An 18,558-nucleotide genomic window follows, 5' to 3' on the forward strand; every position below is an offset into this window, starting at 1 on the left:
GTGTTGTTTTGTTCTGATTACATTACATTTATTTAGCAGACGCTTATCCAAAGCGACGTACAAAAGTGCATATCATGGTCATTGGACAACTACAAATGCCGATATGGACTATAGTTGAAAGAAAACCCTTGCAGTTTATTTGCAATGTTTATAGTACAGAGAATGTAACATTATGTCCTTTTATTCCCCAAAGTAAATCAGACAAATGGGAATAGTGACCAGATTGGGGGCAGAAATTAGGTTTATTGCAGACAGATTGCGGAATCCATTCAGAATCTGAATATATATTTGAAATCAACATTTATTCGGTTTTATAAAAAGACAGTGAATGAAAATTAAGGACACGTTTTTTAATGTAGGCATTATTTCTTTCACTTAGCCTATATAATATAGGGCGATCTTGTTTGCAATAGATTAGCCGTTAACATGCCGTCGTATTAACCCTTTAAGGTGTGAGTGCCTAACTGAACATTCTAATGCTGTTATGTAACAATCACTACTGGCGTGAAAGTAATAGAGTTCGAGAACACTGCCTTAGAATTATGGGGGGATAATAACATTAAAAAAAAAAAAAAACTCTTCGAAAGGTTAATGCAAATGGTTTCCTTTTATTCAGCATCCCATAATAGTTGGCTGTCACTGTTACTAGAACACGCACGCTCGGTAGCATTACAAATTGAAATGAAGACAGTAGAGATGTGTGTGTATTTTTGCTTAAAAGTGGTATGGAAATTATGTCTGCAAAACGGCGTGGCAAAAGTAACCTCCCCACACCTGCGGCGGCGTCTATCCGTTCCATTAAAGAAAAACTATTCAAGTCACTGCTGTCTGAGAAAGCTTGGAACAAGTGCATTGTGGGAACCATTTGCTAATTATTATTAAATCGTGGTTATGTCAGATACCTAGGATTTGAACAATGAAGATAGAACTGTTACACAAATCACCGTCCTGGAATTAATCCTTAACTTGTACATGTATTAAATTAGGTTGCACTTAGAGTTAGTTGAATCTGTATCGGCTAAAAAATCAGACGGACTCGGAGGTGCAGCATTCGGCGCTATTTTTTTCTAACATATGTGGTGTACCAGGAACCACCTAAGACTGGTGTTCTCATTAGTTGTCTTCTACAACCATCTGCGTTTTCATTGGTTAAATGAGGGGGGAGGGTGCTAAGATTCGGAAGCGGTTGGCTATCATGCTGTGAAACGCTTCAGCCCGGTCCATTACAACTGCACTGAATCAGAACATATTACTACACAGGCTGGCAAAACTTCCTCCCCTCACTGCAATTCAAAGATAATATCTATTAACTCTGTTGTGGATACAGCTAGGTGATCTGTAGCACGCTTTCTCATTCTGAACCCATTATCGGGTCAAAGGCTGACCCAGTTCGACCTGTTTCGGGCCTTTTGATCCGTAGCCATTCTGCTTTTAAATAAATTACATGATGGACCAGTCCCCTCTCTATCTATCTGTATACTCCAATACTTCGAAATCCACCACTGGAGGAGGAAGCAGCCACGATGGGCTCACTGGCATAGGGACTATGGGGCTAAATTCTGTGACATATGCAGTCCCCCTTTTTTGCTTAAGCGTTACATAATTCCAGCACTTGTCGATTTGATGATGAAACTGTGGGTCTCTGGTTAAATGACACATAGCACATTAAAAAACGTTTTTGTTAACTACATCAGTATAGATATAGTAAAATGCATACACTGCCTGCTTCCATCTGAGGAATAAGCATACAATTACACCTACCTCAAACCCTACTTCATCACGACGGTAACCCATGACAACACAGCGGTTGTCTATTGTGGGCCAATTGAAAGAAGAGTTTCAGGTGGTGCGTACCTCCCTCAACTGGGACTGGACGGGCTCATGCAATTCTGTAAACTCAACATGGCGGATCAATAACAAACGTCTTGTGTGTTATTCGACATTTGGTAACATAACTGTAAGTCGATAGCATTCTGTCGTCATTAATGCACATTGCAGAACATCCATAGAATATTATGTGCGTTTTATTAAGCAATAACAGTGTAGCAAAGTGCTACCGAAATACGGTTAGCTTGACTGCTAGTTAGCATTCTTGCTATCCAGCAATGAGTGGCGAGGTTAAAAAACTAGCTACATAGCTAGCCTGCTAGTTTACCGTGTTAGCTTATTAACCCTGCACGATACTATTCGTTACGTAAAACCAAGATACTGTCTCATTTTACTGATTTATGTTATGTCTTCAAATAGTAATAGTTTGTGAAATGTTTCGTGCCGCTGCATGTATTGCTAACGCGTCAGCTAGACTACATTGTTATCTTGGCTATCACAAGATTCCATTAGCTAGACTCAGTTAAATCAACTCGATTGATGAAAAATCAATTGCTTGCTATTGTAGTTAGCTACGTACTATGCTAGTTTGACGTATCTGTATATTTTTTGGCTATATATCTGCACAGACTTGGTTATATAGGAGCACATGCTGTTGCTAATCGGTGGGAAACTATGAAAGCCAGATAGATAAACACTTTGTCATAAGATAACTGTTACTATCCGTATAGTATACTAGCAGTACAGCTGCATTTCTAACTTAATCATTATGTGATCGGCCAACTGGTAACTAGCGATATGTCTCTGTTGGATTAATGATAGTTACCTTAAAGCAACTAAAACCAACGCTACTGTGTTTTTTGTTAGGCCCGTATCTGTAGCTAGCCAGCTATTGCCATTTACAGAAATGGCTAACCTAGTTCACAAACAGTTGTTTTCATGCATGCTGAGTGCACCATGCTAGGTATCTAGAGGTCATGCATTTCGTTATGAAGTGGCTAGTTTATATGAAAGCTAAAGTTAACAAATGCCTTCCCCTGCTAACTCGTTCCACGTGTTCGCTACGCCCCCATCCATAGCTTCCTAGACGTATAATGGAACAAAACCACAGAGCGAGCAATGGCAAGTTAGTTTTTTTTAAATCAAAGCTTTTTTAAAACTAAGGTGTTTTAATTTGTAGTGGGAACATGGCAGACAAAAAAGGGAAACACATTGCTACGAAGAGGACACTAACCAAGAAAGAACAAGAGGAGCTGAAGAAAAAGGTAATTTTAGAGACCAGTCATACAGAAATTACCTTGGTGTAACTTGTCTGAAGTAGATCACTTTTAAATCTTTTACTTGCAAGTGATTGAGTTAAGTGTTGTTTCATTTGAACCAAGACAGACACACTTCAAGGCACATTTGTTCACTTGTTGCTCCATGCATCCCAGAATTTATTATTGCTTTAATGCTGCAGCTTTTCAGTTGCACCTCGCTCACTTAACCTGCAGCTGAAGTTCCCTGGAGAAAGTAATGGTATGATGAAGAATATACTTACTGTACAAACCTTGCTGTTTCCTTGTTTTTACGGTTGCTTGCTTCTTTTGACTTCTGTAGAATTGGAAAGGTCTAGACACAGAGTGTTGTGTCTGTCTAAACGATGCTCTCGTTTTGGAAGCTATTTGCAGTGACAGCTTGAGAATACAAAACTGTTGAAGCAAAGACAAAAAACAAAAAAGCCTTGCTTTACCTCACATTAGAAAGTTTGGTGCCTGTTCTGATAGTAGTTTTTCTGTACTTATATAGGACCTTTCCACATTTTCGAGACACTTCAGATAGTTATGACAACTGAAGGCAGAGAAATCAGTGGTGCTTATTTACGCTTATACCCGCAAGGATGATTGTACCAGACCCAGGAGTGAGAACTAGACTATAGTGTACTGAAGACATAAATACGATGGCCTATATATACAGTAGACCTGCAAGTGGAGGCCTTGTACTAAGCCTTGTGGGACTTCTTGCATGAAGGGTAAGAAAGGCACTTAAAGTTTCTTGGAATTGCCAGGTGACACACAGTGTTGCCTGCTTTAGAGATATGCCCTGAAGCAGTCAAGCCCAGCAGCAGGAATGTCTAACTGCTGTGAAGCCATAAGCGGATATTGCATACTGTGCCTAACGGTGGGGAGAGTGCAGGTCAGGTCAAGTGCCATTTTGGAGGCCTCTTGCACATTTCTCAGTGGGCAGACTGTCAGCCTGCCATTGTAATATCCATTATTAATGAAAATCATATTTGCTTAAGAATGCATAGTTCCAGCTATTGACAATTAGACTGCAAGCTAAGGACTTGGCTAGTTTTTTGTTGGCTAGCCAGCTTGGTAGTTCTCTGAGTTCTCTAGCAAGATAAAGCTGGGTAGCTTAGGTAAACATACATGTAAGCTAGATAAAACTAGAGAAGCTGTCTTGCTAGACAACACTATGATTCACTAGCTAATATTTAGATTATGGGGTAAACTAGATCGGAAAAACGAACCATTTCAATTTCAGCATAGTAAAGTGCTTAATCTAGACACATTGGATTTTGCTTCATGATGGACTAGATGGTGTCATTCATTTTGGGGAAGCTTCTGTGGAATCTCCACACTATTACCTCATTTGTTTTCCACCGCCATCTGGATTTCACCAAGTTCTGTAGACGGAGAGTCTTCTGATTGTGTGTGCCTCTATTGAAAGACAGGCACTTCCAGTGCTCTTGCATGCCTAATGTGAATGTTGGGTAAGAGGAATTTCATGCGATTTAGGAGAATTTTATGGTTTCACGATGTCAAAGAGAGCTCTCCGATCCAACAGAAGAAGTATAATCAAACCACCAGTCAGTAGAGACCAGTTGTTGACAGCCCTTGTCAGCAATGTTTGGATACTGTGTCTAGAGGGTTTGGAAATTGGAAGCATTTGAGCCAGAAATAATTCTCTCTCCCAGTTAAATCTCAACGTATTTAATTTCGTATTTGTGTTAGCACATTTTTGGCAGATTAAAATTGCAAATTGCAATCAGTCTTTGTTAATAATGTAGCCAACACGGTAGCTAGGCGGGATCATTTATTTTTTCTAGATTAAATCTGCTTCTTGGCCGTGTTCCTAGCATTTTCATCAGAGCCATTACTTTGACTTAAACATGGACACCCTTGTAAGTTATAAATAAAGTTTATATTTGAAGGAAATGGCTGAAGGTGTTACCACATGTACTTCCTTTATCTTCATACTCCATACACTGATATGTGCTGTATGGCTCTGATTTCAGAAAGGAGTGCGGTTTGAGGGAAGTCCTCCAGCTGTAATTGCGGCTTGCATTCTGTGCTCAGCAAATATTTTAATACATTTTTTTCCTCTCGCAATATTGTAATTGTTTTAGTGCACATATCTAAATAGTGGCCATTCATGCACATGTAGAGTACTACAATAAGATTATGTACATGCAATGCACTGCATGAAATCACAAATATGTATAATAATTCACATATATTTGTTTTTACAGGTAGGCTATGAGTCGTTTTTTTGACTGTATTGGGGAAAGCATTGCATGGAAATAGCATGGAAGCCCAAAACTTGAGTGAGTGAATACTGGCCTTTTCTAGACAGGCTAGGGACTCGCAGGGCTGCTTGACTAAGTCACAATGACCCTAAGTAGCCTATATAAAGCTGTAGCTGGCTTTGAGGTATGGCTGTATAGCCTATATGGTACATTCTTTTCAAAGGAATTTCCACAAGAGGCCTGCATAATGCGCTGCCTTAGGACAGAAAACTGCACTGTTCAGCATGGGCATAAATGGGTCCGATTTTAGTCACGCAAAATAAAACCCAGCGGTAATTTGCTCATGATTTTATAACTAGGATACTATATTTGTATTGTGCATTTGGATAGGTTAATTGATGGGCCCTGCATTTTCTGCACCTTTGAGTTTTGTTGCCTGTAATTCAGTTGGAAACGGTGGCTTGTCTTGAACTCTATTTGAACGTATCGTTGTAATTGGGGAAGATTACACAGCGATTCATTTGATTAAAAAATAAAATGCAAACCCGTAAGCTGTAACATAATGGATTTTTCCTGAATTGCACTCTACTGAATTCTAGCGCACTATAAAACTAAGTACCCAGTAAATCAGTGCTGATGGTCCTGTCTGTAGTTTTGGTGGTCAGGTCCTGAATGACCTCCAAAAACTGAAACCACAAGATTAAACACACATGCACAAATCTATACCGGAACACAAAGCAAAGCTGTATGCAAACCTATACACACCACATATACACTCTTTATTTATCTGTGTATATACTGGAAGACCAAGGTAAACCAACCTACATCAACTGCAAAAAAGGAAAAGGTTCCAACACACTTTGCACATATGCACAGCGCATGCAAATGAAACCTGCTAAGTGAGTGTGCACTTGTGGCGGCCGGATTTGTCGTTCTCACCAGACGCATGCGGCCGGTGCTTCCTTTCATATTCAAATCCCAGCTGAGCCTTTTTGTTTAGCACCACGCAGTTTCCCTTTAGTACTTCAAACTCAATGAAAAAAGGCTTATCCCATGTGGCTAATGGCATTCTGATTGCTAAAAAAAAAAAGAATTGACTGTAAAAATAATGCAAAAGAAAGAAAAAAAAGGTTTTTGGTCTGTGGTTTGCTGGAGTGACCTGGTTATATCTGTCCTTGGTTGTGAAGTACTGCTTGTGGCATAACGACACATTTTTGCATGAAAGAAGTCAGGACAGAATTTAGTTCTTGTAAGAGTACTTTCCGGTTGTCATTGCTCATTGTTAAATCTCCTGGCAGTCATGGTTTTTTCAGCCATGGCAGTTTGGTTGGCCTACATTGTGCCATTATGGTAAAACACAATACGTGTTCATTTCTGGCTGTGGGCCCGCTGTACCTTTTTAGAAAACTACTTAGCCTGAATTGCTTCAGTGAGTATCCAGCGTTTTGTGGATAATCTGTAAAATGCCACGTTGCATTAGTAAACTGCATTGGGTAAGTGGGTATGTCATAGGAGTGAAGGTTATGTAACATTGGAACATCAGATGTCAATTTGTGTGTGTTTGACAGGAAGAAGAGAAGGCGGCGGAGGTTTTTGAGGAGTTTTTAGCGTCTTTCGACGGCAACGAGAAGAGCGGCGTGAAGACGTTTGTGCGTGGCGGTATTGTGAACGCTACTAAAGGTCAGGGCCGCCGTTGAGTCTGTGAATCGGAATTTTTTTTTTAAATATCGCCGCTGCGGCTATCACGTTCAGTGGCCTTGTCGTCCGTCTCTTTAACAGAGGAAGAGGCCGCGGAGGTGAAGAAAACCAAACTCTACCGACCTGCCACCAAATTTTCATCACCGCCTCAGAATGCCTCGTCCGTGCCGGCGCAGGAAAGGAAATCTGTGCGTGGGCCTCGCCAGCTTTCACCAAACGCCTGACACACAGTGAACATGGCGGAGCCGCTCTTGCACTCTAATGGGGGGGCCATGTGTTGGTAAAATGTTTTGTTATGATATAAATCAACTTTCTGCTGTACAGGTCGCTAAAAAGAAGACTGAAGAGAAGAAGAAGAGCAACCTTGAACTGTTTAAAGAGGAGCTAAAGCAGTGAGTTTCATTTGAGAAGAGTTCAGCGCCATGTTCGGGGAAGGGGCTGGGCTTGGTGCTGAAACGGAGGCTAACGCTCCTGTGCTCACCGTGTTCAGGATACAGGAGGAACGGGAGGAGAGATACAAGCGGAAGAAGAACGACCCCGGGGGCTTCACGGACCTGGACCTCCCCCCGTCCCGCCGCTCGCGTAAGTCTCGGCCGCGGCCTGACCGCGGAAAACGAATTCGCCGGACAGTAAGACGGACGGCCTGGGGTCAGAACGCTGTAACTGCGTAAATGTGCACGGCGAACGATCCAGCATCGCAAACTTTTACAGCGTGCTCGTTGCGAACCGTTTTCCGTGTTAGCGTCGAGCCTCTTTTTTAACGCTGCAGTTGAAGTACGATGATGAAGCTCCTGCGTGTTAGCAGTGCCAGTGTTCATCACTGGCTCAGTGGAGTGGGATAGCGAGTTGCCCCAGGTTCTTACCCGGCTTAGTTTCTTATGCAAAAATCCCTGTGAGTGCATTTCAGATAATTGCATGTCAGTTTTTTTGTACAGCATGCAGCCGGTGCCATTTAAATTCTACTGACTTTACTTACCCCTTTCGAGTACATGCTGTGTTTTAAGTGCTTAATCTCCCTGGAGAAAGAGCGAGTATCAGGGATTGACTGCTGACTGTTGTATCTGTGCACATCGTGGCCATGCATAATTTATTATTTATATTTTATATTGTCAATGGGCTATACAAACAGAAATATGTGTGTCTAATGTAAAGATTCTTGCCTCTTCCAGTGTTCGATGATGACCCTGGCATGCCCACGACAACCAACCTCTATATTGGATGCATTAACCCAAAGGTAAGCGAGATGCGTCAATATCATTGTGAAGGAAAAATAGAAGGCGTTGGGTAGAAGGTGATAAAATGGCATTGCTCTGGCTTTTCTCCTAGATGAACGAGGAAATGCTGTGTAAAGAGTTTGGGAAGTACGGACCCCTGGCCAGCGTGAAGATCATGTGGCCGCGAACGGACGACGAGCGCACCAGGGTCACGAACCGCGGCTTCGTGGCCTTCATGACTCGCAAAGACGCAGAAAGAGCTTTGGCGGCGCTCGACGGTACGCGAGAGAACCCTCTGCGTGGCACGCCGTTCTCTTTGATTTAGATTCTTTCCGTTTATCTGTATTTCGATACAACCATTTAGAAGACACTCTGACACTGTCGATGTATAGAACTGCTGTAATAAATTCAGAATGCTTATATTACTACAAGTTTAATGTAATTTTAGTGTTATTGATACGTAGTACAGGGGGGTATTTCACAAAGCAGGATGACTGAGTTGGCTGGATAACTGCGCTGCGAGTAAAACCTGGATCTCTTTATTTCAGTCCATGTTTCAGATTTGGGAGGGTTCCGGGTTTTACTCAGTGCCGTTATCCAGCTAACTCAGTAATTGTGCTTTGTGAATCCTTTAAATTGTGGTGGGTTGCATGAGAGCCTGCTTTCGTTGCAGGCAAAACGGTTATGGGCTTCGAAATGAAGCTGGGGTGGGGCAAAGCGGTCCGCATCCCGCCCCAGCCGCTGTACACGCCCATAGGCGTGCTAAAAACGTCCACGCCCCCGCCGCCGTCGGGCTTGCCGTTCAACGCTCAGCCTCGAGAGAGGTTCCGCAACGACTTCACCAAGCCCTTGAACAGGTCCAAGGAGGAGTTCGAAAAGGTAACACACTGATTTTACAGGACAAGGCTCTCTGGTTCACTGCTCTCTCTTTGTTTGATCAGTTCTTAGTTTTTTTCTCAGGAGGGTAGTGGAGAATGAGATATCAATGAGATATGATGTAGTATCTTACTAGTGTTATTGGAGCCATGAGTTACTTCAGTGTATTTTTAATCATTTCTCTTATGGAAATTTTACTTGTTGGGGGGCTATTATAACTACTGATTCAAAATGACAGTTTTTTCCCCAAAATAAGTGTATTTAATTAGTGAATATATTTCACTATTATATAACAACTGTTACTACAATTCTGATCATTTGCAATGCTGTATATAGCCTGCAGTTTTTTCACCTGTAAATACTCACTTTCTTCATATCTTCACTATTTGATTTGACTTCACGTACAGACTCTGTCCGAAGCCGTAGTCAAAGTGGTTATCCCGACAGAAAGGTACACTCTCTATCCATTCTTACTACTACTGCTACTACGACTGACCCGCCATTGTTACAGCTCAGTTTCAGAGGACAGAAGTGTTTGGGTTACATGTGTGAAGAGAGAGAAGTGCCCCAGTCCTACGAGCAATGTCACTAAAAACGGTGCCGAGAAAGAAGCCATTTTGTCTGCCTAGCATTTATGGGAAGTTTGGTTTATTTTTTCTCCCTTATTTCACATTGCTTTGAGTCATCTACAAATTAATATCCCCCTTTATTTTTGTATGCGCATGCCTTGATGCTACCCAAGAGCAAGGCTAGTTGTAAGCTTTTAAAAGTCTGTTTGGAAATGCACCTTTGCTCAGAGAATTGGGGACTTCGCTACAGTTGAGAGCCCAGTTTTCTTTCTGAAAGGCCTTTTTCCGCCATTGTGCTTAGAGTGAAGGGTGACTCCAGTCACTCCAGTCTCCCTGTTAGGCTGTTAGACACTGAGGAAGAGCACCAGGCCAGCAGCACTCATGTCCTCAAGGGCTTATGCAGAACAGGCTTATGCTGTAGCAGACGGATAAATGCTGGTACATTAGACCTCATTGAGCTGACAATGTTTTGTTCGCCAAAACGCCACCAAGGACTGGTTCATGCCTGTACAGTTTGAGCAGAGAGAAACATACTAATTTTATGTTGTGGTTGCTTTAAGTGTCAGGCCTCACTGTTGGGCCTGATGTGTTCTTTTGGGTGGTGGGGTTTGAGGGGGGAGGGGGGGCGGGGGTGTATGTCTCTAGCAGCCAGTTGTTGGAGGCCTAATGATTTCAGTTCAGACTCAAGCCTGTAGTAGCTGATAGTAGTAATAATGCCCTGCCTGTACAGAAGCAGTAGATTTCTATGGCCCATCCATAAGTGAAGTTTTGTCTGGGAAGGGAAATGAGGGCTAGGCGTCTTCACTGTGTTTAGCAAACGCTGCATGGCCTCCTGTTGCCCTGACCTCTGCTCTGAGTGAAAGGCTGTCTCTCCACTTCCAGCGCCAGACGTGTGTGTTTTCCCCTACGTGCCGCATAGCCCTCCATAGGACTGGCAGTGAGAGTAGACGGGGGGTGTGAAGAGGAAGATGGCGCAGGGCCGGTGGGCGTGGCGCGGAGGAGGCCGGGGAATGACGTCTCCCTCTTCTTCCGCAGAAACCTCTTAGGGCTCATCCACAGGATGATAGAGTTTGTGGTGCGCGAGGGGCCCATGTTCGAAGCCATCATCATGAGCAACGAGAAGAATAACCCGGACTTCAGGTGAGGGCACGGATTTCCGGAAAGCTCCTACAGTTAATTCGCTGTTCTTACATAAGCTTGTCCCATTTCAAATGCCTGTCGCTCAATTTTTTTTTTTGTAATGAAATGGTTTCAGGTTCCTGTTTGATAACAAGAGTCAAGCGCACGTTTACTACCGGTGGAAACTGTACTCCATTCTACAGGTACCTGCTGTCTCCTTCTGGCTTTGTTTCCATGTTTCAGCTTTCATTTCATACATTGGACATTGTAATAGTTTACATGGTCTGAAGGTGTAGTTGGGAAAAGCTCCATGGGAGGATGGGTGAATAAACTGCAGATATCTGTATTTCTAGTTGAAGTTGAGTATACCTTAGATACATGTGACACCAGATATAAGCGACAGTGTGGTTAGCAGTACTTCCCCCAAACACAAAGAAATGCTAACCTAAATATGTCATGGTCATGAAGGAAATACCCTGTGTAAATCAACCAGTGGTGTGCGTGTAAAGTCCTCCAGCATCACAGTATCGGTAATACACAAAGATAGGAAGTCCTCCAATATCACACTGGCTTACCCCAGCACTCTTCTCTTTCCTCTGGTCTCAGGGCGAATCCCCCAATGAGTGGAGGACTTCAGACTTTAGAATGTTCCGGGGGGGCTCCATCTGGCGGCCGCCCCTGCTGAACCCCTACCTGCACGGAGCCGAGGACAGCCGCGAAGAGGAGGAGGAGGAGGAGGAAGAGCTGAAGAAAGGCCAGCTGAAGGCAGAGTAAGCGTCAGTCAGGGATTGTCTGTGAGCGATAGAGACGCCCAGCAGTCTGACGAAAGGTGGTGTGGGTTGTGTACAGTAGAACAGCCTGTGCCTACTGTATACAGTTCCTCTGAAGTCCAGTCATGCTGGAACGTACTCCTTAACCTGTTCATTCACACTGTGTGTCTGTGTGTGTTTGTCTGTCTGTGTGTGTGTGTGTGTGTGTGTGTGTGTGTGTGTGTGTGTGTGTCTGTGTCTGTGTCTGTGTCTGTGTCTGTGTCTGTGTCTGTCTGTCTGTCTGTCTGTCTGTCTGTCTGTCTGTCTGTCTGTCTGTGTGTGTCTGTGTGTGTGTCTGTCTGTCTGTGTGTGTGTGTGTGTGTCTGTGTTTGTCTGTCTGTGTGTGTGTGTCTGTGTTTGCGTGTGCGCACTGCAGGCACAGAGACAGGCTGGAGACCCTCCTGCGGACGCTGACCCCGCGCAGGGAGGACGTGGGCGACGCCATGGTGTTCTGCCTGGAGCGGGCGGAGGCGGCGGAGGAGGTGGTGGGCTGCATCGCCGAGTCCCTGTCCCTCCTGCAGACTCCGCTGCAGAAGAAGGTCCGTGGAGACGCCCCGGAGTGCACACTCGTGCCAGCAGAGCTTCACCTCAAATAACGAGAAAATGTTCACATCCTGGTCATGAAAAATGTATCCCACTAATATCCCAACAAACAAAATATCCCTCTAATATCCAAAGAAAATATCCCACTGTCCTTGAAAAGTCTGGGAAAACTGGCTAAATTTTTCTTTTTTTTTTAAAGCCTGCGCAGCATGAAAGTGCACCTGTCACTATCTTGATGTCATGTAGGCTTGCAATATCAGTGTGCTGATAGTGCTAAAAAAAATTGAACAGCTCACTGGGTTGTACATTTAATTTCCTGATCAAAAATTGCTCATTACTGGAGAGTGGTGTGTGAGATTTTCAAAGTAATACATTTTGAAAGTAATGCAGTGAAAAATGTATTTCCACCTTCCAAAACTAGCCATATACTCCAAAAAAATGCCTAAATCATACACTTATCATTTACTTTTCAGTGGACAATATAAGTGTAATTTGAATGGGTGCCCTGGTTTTTGCTTTGTGGTGTTTTTATCTGACAAGTCCCATTCTTTAAAAAACTGAACATACCAAAAATTGGTGGGTGAGTGCATTTTTTAAAATTGGAAAGTGGTGACCCCATTCAGTGGGCCTCCATACCCATTTAATGACAGGGGCAACACTGTAGTGAATGCTATAACCCTACAGGCTCTGTTTATTTGTGCTGTCATGGTTTCTCCTAAGCATTAAGCATTTGTGCTCTCTTGTTCTTTTTCCTGACAGATTGCAAGATTGTATTTGGTGTCTGATATCTTGTACAACTCAAGTGCCAAAGTTGCCAATGCATCCTACTACCGAAAATAGTAAGAATGTTTTTTTTTTTGCAGTACTCTTTAACATTCCTGCTAGTGTCAAATAGACTCATTAAAATGCAAAAATCCTTTTTCTTCTGTCAGCTTTGAAACAAAGCTGCCCCAGATATTTGGAGACATTAGCGAGGCGTATCGGAACGTTCAGGCGAGACTTCAAGCTGAGCAGTTCAAGGTGAGTAACTTTAGTTCCTGCACTACTTAGAAACCGCTGTCATTGTTACATTCAGCGGTTAGTCTCAGAATAAGGACACTAACTTCCCTTTCCCTCTTCGTTTCACGTTACCAGCAAAAGATCATGTCGTGCTTTCGGGCCTGGGAAGATTGGGCCATCTACCCCGAGTCTTACCTGATCCAGCTGCAGAACATTTTCCTGGGCCTGGTCAGAGCTGGCGAGGAGGTGGTCGTGCGGCCTGAGGTAAGCACCTCCCCCTCACAGCCGTTAGCGCACGGTTAGCGCGGTTCTGTAGCATTCTGTGTGTTAACCAATCAGAAGCCATTGCTTGCGGTCGGAGTTGAGTGAGCAGACAGGGTGGTCTGTGCTGAGGATTCTGGGTGTTTGTAGTCTCCAGATCTGGATGGGGCTCCCCTGGAGGACGTTGATGGGGTACCCCTGGAGAACGTGGACGGCTCGCCCTTGGCCGGCCACCCCTGGGACCCCGCCTCTCTGGACGGGGTGCCCGTGGACGACATCGACGGGGTTCCCCTTGGCGATACGCTGGACGATATCGACGGAATGCCTTGTGAGTCCCTCTCTGTGCCTTGCCTTCAAATCAAATCGATTGTTTTTGTTCTGAGTAGCAGGTACAGATCCACGTCACCAGACCAAGATTATTAACCGTTTCTGTCTCCCCCTGCAGTGGAGGAAAATTCAGATAAAGACAAAAGCCTTCCTCACGCGCGGGTGGCCCTGTCAAAGTGGGAGAGAGTGGACGATGCAGAGGTCCTGCCTCAAGGTATCTGTCAGTACTGGAATCTTCACTTGACTGATGCAAAAACCAAAAAATAAGTCCGACTTAACAAGTATTTTAGTCTTAAATTTTTACTTAATATCTTACTTCTATTGCTTTTTTACTAATAAGACAAAAAGATTGCCAATTAGGTGAACGTTTGACTCATTTCAAGATTTGCCAACTGGGTAAGACTATTTCGCTTGTCAGGCCAAAAATAACTTAAGCAACCGTTGCAGTTGAGTTTGAAACAGAATTAAACTGGCGCTTGAGGAGAGAGGAGCACTAACTTGTATTTGTCATTGAGGCCAAACTGCTTAGGAAACGTATTTAACCCGGCCTTCAGTGGGTTTGAATATGAAAAATGAGTCTGTCTTTATCTATAATGAGGCTCTCTTCAGTGTCACAGTAAACTGAAATCGCTTCAACGCAGGATGAATGTGTCTGTCAATGTGCAGTTCTGAGCGGAGTTCTCTGAAATCACGAGTGGCTTTGTATCAGACTCATTAATGTTTCCTCACTAATTAACACCTCCTGGCTCATTTACAGCTTCCTCTTTTATGTGCTTTGATCCTTCAGCAAACACTGAATCGAAATGGGATGCACTTGAAGACCAGGACTCAGAAGACAACATGAATGTCGGGTAAGGGCTTCCTCCCGGGGGTAAGGAGCGTTTTTTAAGCGTCCGCCGTCGCGCTCTCCTTGCTGAGGTGTGTGGCGTCCCTCCGCAGCGCCGACCCCAAGGACGGCGAGCGGGACTCGGAGGAGGACAGCAGCGACGACGACTCCTCCAGCCCCTCCAAGTTCGACGGGGCCGAGTTCAAAAGCTCCGTGAGGAACTTCGAGCTGTCGGAGAGCAAGAGGATAAAGCTCCGAGAGCTGGAGGTCAGTCTGCTCTAACAGCCTCCTTAGCGACGTGTGGGATCGCAAGAGCGCATCAGATACCCTGTCCACTTTTACAGGACTCCTGTAAGTTCAGCAGGACTGTGCTTTAGCTTACATTACATTACATTACATTACAGTCATTTAGCAGACGCTCTTATCCAGAGCGACTTTACATAGCATTTACATTGCTTCCATTTGTACAGCTGGATGTTTACTGAAGCAATGCAGGTTAAGTACCTTGCTCAAGGGTTCAACGGCGGTGTCCTACCCGGGAATTGAACCTGCGACCTTTAGGTTACAAGATCAGCTCCTTACCCATTTATGAATATAATGTATTATTATCATGAACTCTTAATGTGGAGCAGATGCTCTTTGGTAATGGCTGCTCTTATGGGGTTATTTCAGAGTGGTAAGCATAAAGCTTCGGTTTGTCACTGTACATGCTGAGCAGTGCCGATTCCATATGGCTGCATATTGCGTACACAGACTACCCCATATGGGCCAGTGATTAACTCAGTTTCTGTTTCAACGCTCCTTTTCACAATGTCCACAATCCCTGGCTTGTTTGTACAAGCCACAGCTAAAAAACAAATACTCTAGGTGCACGTCATCCTCTTCCATCAGCTGAATTGCACCAGTTACATCAGATGTGTTTGGTAGTAAAACAGCACGCTTACAGCCCCTCATTACTGTAACCCTCTTGTGTGCCTGTAACAGTTAAAGGTCATGAAATTCCAAGATGAGCTGGAGTCGGGGAAAAGGCCACGGAAGCCTGGAAAGAGTGTGCAGCAGCAAGTGGAACACTACAGAAACAAGCTTTTACAGAAGGTGAGCTTGTCTTATGGGTTTTAGTCTGTTTTTTATTGCGATATCTGTTTGTACAGCTAACAGTTTCTCTGGGAAGCCAGCTAATGCTAATAAGCTATGTAATGTTATATGCTCTAGCTCCTGCAGGTGACTAGTTATCTGGCTGGTTACGTTAGCGTTTAAAATATTTAAGAGCTTGTAAATTCATTACGAGTATGTAACCCCAGCTAGTTGTAATATTGAGCCCCCCTCATTCCCCTCCCCCCAATGCTTCTGTGTTTCAGCTTCATCATCTGCAGCTGCAGATAAGCAGTGGTAAAATGGTGGAATTACAGTAGACTACTGTAGCCTGATTCAGCAGTGCACTGTTCAGCCAGACGGCACATTGCTCTGACTCTGCTTTCTGTTCCGTTACCCGCGTGATTAATCCCACTTTTCCCTCCCCAGGAGTTTGACAAGGAGGATCAGGAGAAGCGGGAGAAGTCCGCGCCCAAGTCTAAAGACCGGGCCAAGAAGGAGGAGAAGAAGGAGAAGGTGGAGGAGCGGAGCAAAGGGAAGGACAAGGACCGGAAGAGGAGCAAGGAGCAGAGCCAGGACCGGGAGCGCAATCGGGGGCGGAGCAAGGACGGCGAGGAGGAGCGAAGCCGGGAGCGCACGGACCGATACCGGAGCAGCTCCCCCGCCACGTAAGGCCCCGCTAACGCCGCGCCGCCGGCCCAGAGAGCCGCGCAGCGTTGCCAAGTCCGCCGATAACCCTTAGGGCTCATTTTGGGCTTGCTTTGGGCACATTTTGGGCTCACTTTTAGCGGCTCTTTTGGCTCACAAGAGTTGGCAACACTGAACAGGGTCTGACTGGTTCTTGGGGACATGCTGTGCTTGCTGCTCTTTGTTTGAGGTCGTTAAAATTGTGTTTCATTATATTTGGATTACATTAAAACCCGTTTGACTGAGGCTGCCAGTGACAAACAGTAGTGGAGAACATCAGTGTTACACTGAGGAATATGGAAATGCGATAACGCTAAGGCACAGAGGCCCATTTATAATCACTTTGTGTCGTATTTACCTAACAAACAACAATTTGTTTTGTGACAATAGAAGGTTCAATTAGACAGATAACCTTCCAGAGCTACAGACAGATAATCTTACACAGCAGCTATGCCTACAACATTGTCCAAAAGGAAATGCAGAGTAATGATTCTGCTGGATATTGATTTGTACCTGGTGTTTAATGCGAGGTGGCTTCTGAAACCAGTAATTATTGGATTTTGTCCCAAGGGGGGCACAAAATCTTGGAGAGGCTGCTGATTTAGGATAGTGCATTTCACACAAGAGGCAGTGTTTCTGAAATAAGCATTTGGTACAATGTATAGAATTGGTGTTTATATGAATTTAATGTGAATGAAATTAAATGACAAAAAATTCATAAAACAGGATTCAGTATTTTGGAGTGCTAAACATAAGTTGCCTCTAGGGTTGGTCTTTTCCAGTTTATCCTAACATTTTCTGTTCAGTAACTGTCATAAGATGGACCCTCTAGTCTCATTTCCCAGCTGTTCCTTATTAGCGCCTGTCATAAGTCAGTTGTTCATCTGTCAAGTTCATGTTTTATCGTGTAGTGAAATTAATTGTTGTCCTTTCTCTTGCCGTCTTTTGAAAAGGTCAAAATCAAAGTCCCCGAAGAAGTCCAAGCGGTCCCGGTCGCCTTCTCCGAGCAGGCGGTCCTGGAGGTCGAGTTCGAGGTCACCGCACCGCTCCCACAAAAAGTCGAAGAAGAGCAAACACTGACCGCCCCGCCCCCCTCCAACAGCACCCGACAGGGGTGCAGAGACTGCTCCTCCAGTGCTCTCTTCTGTCCCACAGTGCCCCTGGAGGCCCCCCTCTGACAGCTCCCAGTGCTAGGACAGGTTTGAGTCATGGTTTGAACATCGTTTGTACAGTTTTCTGTGTTTGGTTTTTATTTTTTTGTTTTTTTAAACCCCCCCGTTTAAAAAAAAAAAATGAATCGGTTGATGAAAATACGCTCCTGAAACTTTACAATAAACGACACTCGCTGATGTCACCCGCTTTGATCTCGACTCATGCCACATCAGCAATAAAGTCAAATATTTCACTTAATCCGACCCCTAATCCTGCATTCAGTGCTTGGTCTGAAGTTGTGTTCGTGACTGTTTTGTGCATTGTTGAACAGCTGGCCTGTGAAGAGAGGCACATGGATGTCAGTTGTGATATTATTTGAATCTCTGGAGACACAGAATCTCTAAAGGGAACTTACACTTGATTTCATTTCATTGATACCTCCAGTGTTGACAGTTCAAGGTTTTCTGGATACACGCGATGCTTTAAATGAATAGGGAAAACATTGTCATTTTGTTATTTGTGCGCCTTCTTACTGGATATTATCAGTGGAGAAACTGATTCTCCAACAAAATTAGATTTTAGGGTGGAGCTCTGCTTTAAATGCAGTATCAGTCAGAATCAAAATCAAGACACATTAGATGCCAGACTCCCCAGAAATATTTATTCACCTTTCCAGTTCCAACGTACGGGTACAGGACAGCATGTTCTGCAGCTTCTTCATGTCCTTTAAAGAGGTGGGCAGTCAAAAACAAGTGCACCGCATTCCTTGCCTGAACGTTAAAGCGAATAGAATGTGTATATGCCTATACAAGATGGCTAAAGCTTTGCTGCCAAACCTTGGTCATATTACGTTTGTGTGTACTCAGGTTTTTTCAAATAATCTTTCTAGCCTTGCCATACCCAGTCGTATTCATAGGCCTGTTGTTGCAACATCCCCTGCCTGTTTGGTAAAGCACAGAGCACGTGCTCTCCAACAAAGCATCTCCGTCTACCGTCCGTCGCCTGTGTTCACCCCGCGGTCCACCAGCCGAGCTTCACGTGCATCAGT

The 18,558-nt window shown here is 44.2% G+C and overlaps 1 protein-coding gene across 2 annotated transcripts; it reads left to right on the forward strand.

Annotated features, from left to right (window-relative positions):
• The first annotated feature begins 1,813 nt into the window (after nt 1–1,813).
• Nucleotides 1,814–17,773, forward strand: zgc:163098 (uncharacterized protein LOC100037380 homolog). 2 transcript variants are annotated; one of them, XM_035410599.1, is made up of 24 exons: nt 1,814–1,957; nt 3,008–3,092; nt 6,907–7,018; nt 7,118–7,224; nt 7,361–7,428; nt 7,527–7,618; nt 8,206–8,270; nt 8,363–8,528; nt 8,924–9,129; nt 9,534–9,577; nt 10,731–10,835; nt 10,951–11,017; nt 11,421–11,584; nt 12,000–12,162; nt 12,926–13,005; nt 13,099–13,186; nt 13,301–13,429; nt 13,577–13,754; nt 13,872–13,967; nt 14,511–14,604; nt 14,693–14,846; nt 15,564–15,674; nt 16,101–16,339; nt 17,312–17,773. In XM_035410599.1, the coding sequence occupies exons 2-24, from the start codon at nt 3,015–3,017 to the stop codon at nt 17,436–17,438; spliced, it is 2,733 nt and encodes a 910-aa protein (XP_035266490.1). In that variant the 5' UTR covers nt 1,814–1,957; nt 3,008–3,014; the 3' UTR covers nt 17,439–17,773. The 2 variants fall into 2 exon arrangements, with proteins under 2 accessions (XP_035266490.1, XP_035266491.1); XM_035410600.1 differs by having other exon boundaries at nt 14,541–14,604.
• The last annotated feature ends 785 nt before the right edge of the window (nt 17,774–18,558 follow it).

Source organism: Anguilla anguilla, chromosome 3 (assembly GCF_013347855.1).
Source record: "Anguilla anguilla isolate fAngAng1 chromosome 3, fAngAng1.pri, whole genome shotgun sequence".
NCBI classification, from domain to species: Eukaryota; Metazoa; Chordata; class Actinopteri; order Anguilliformes; family Anguillidae; genus Anguilla; species Anguilla anguilla.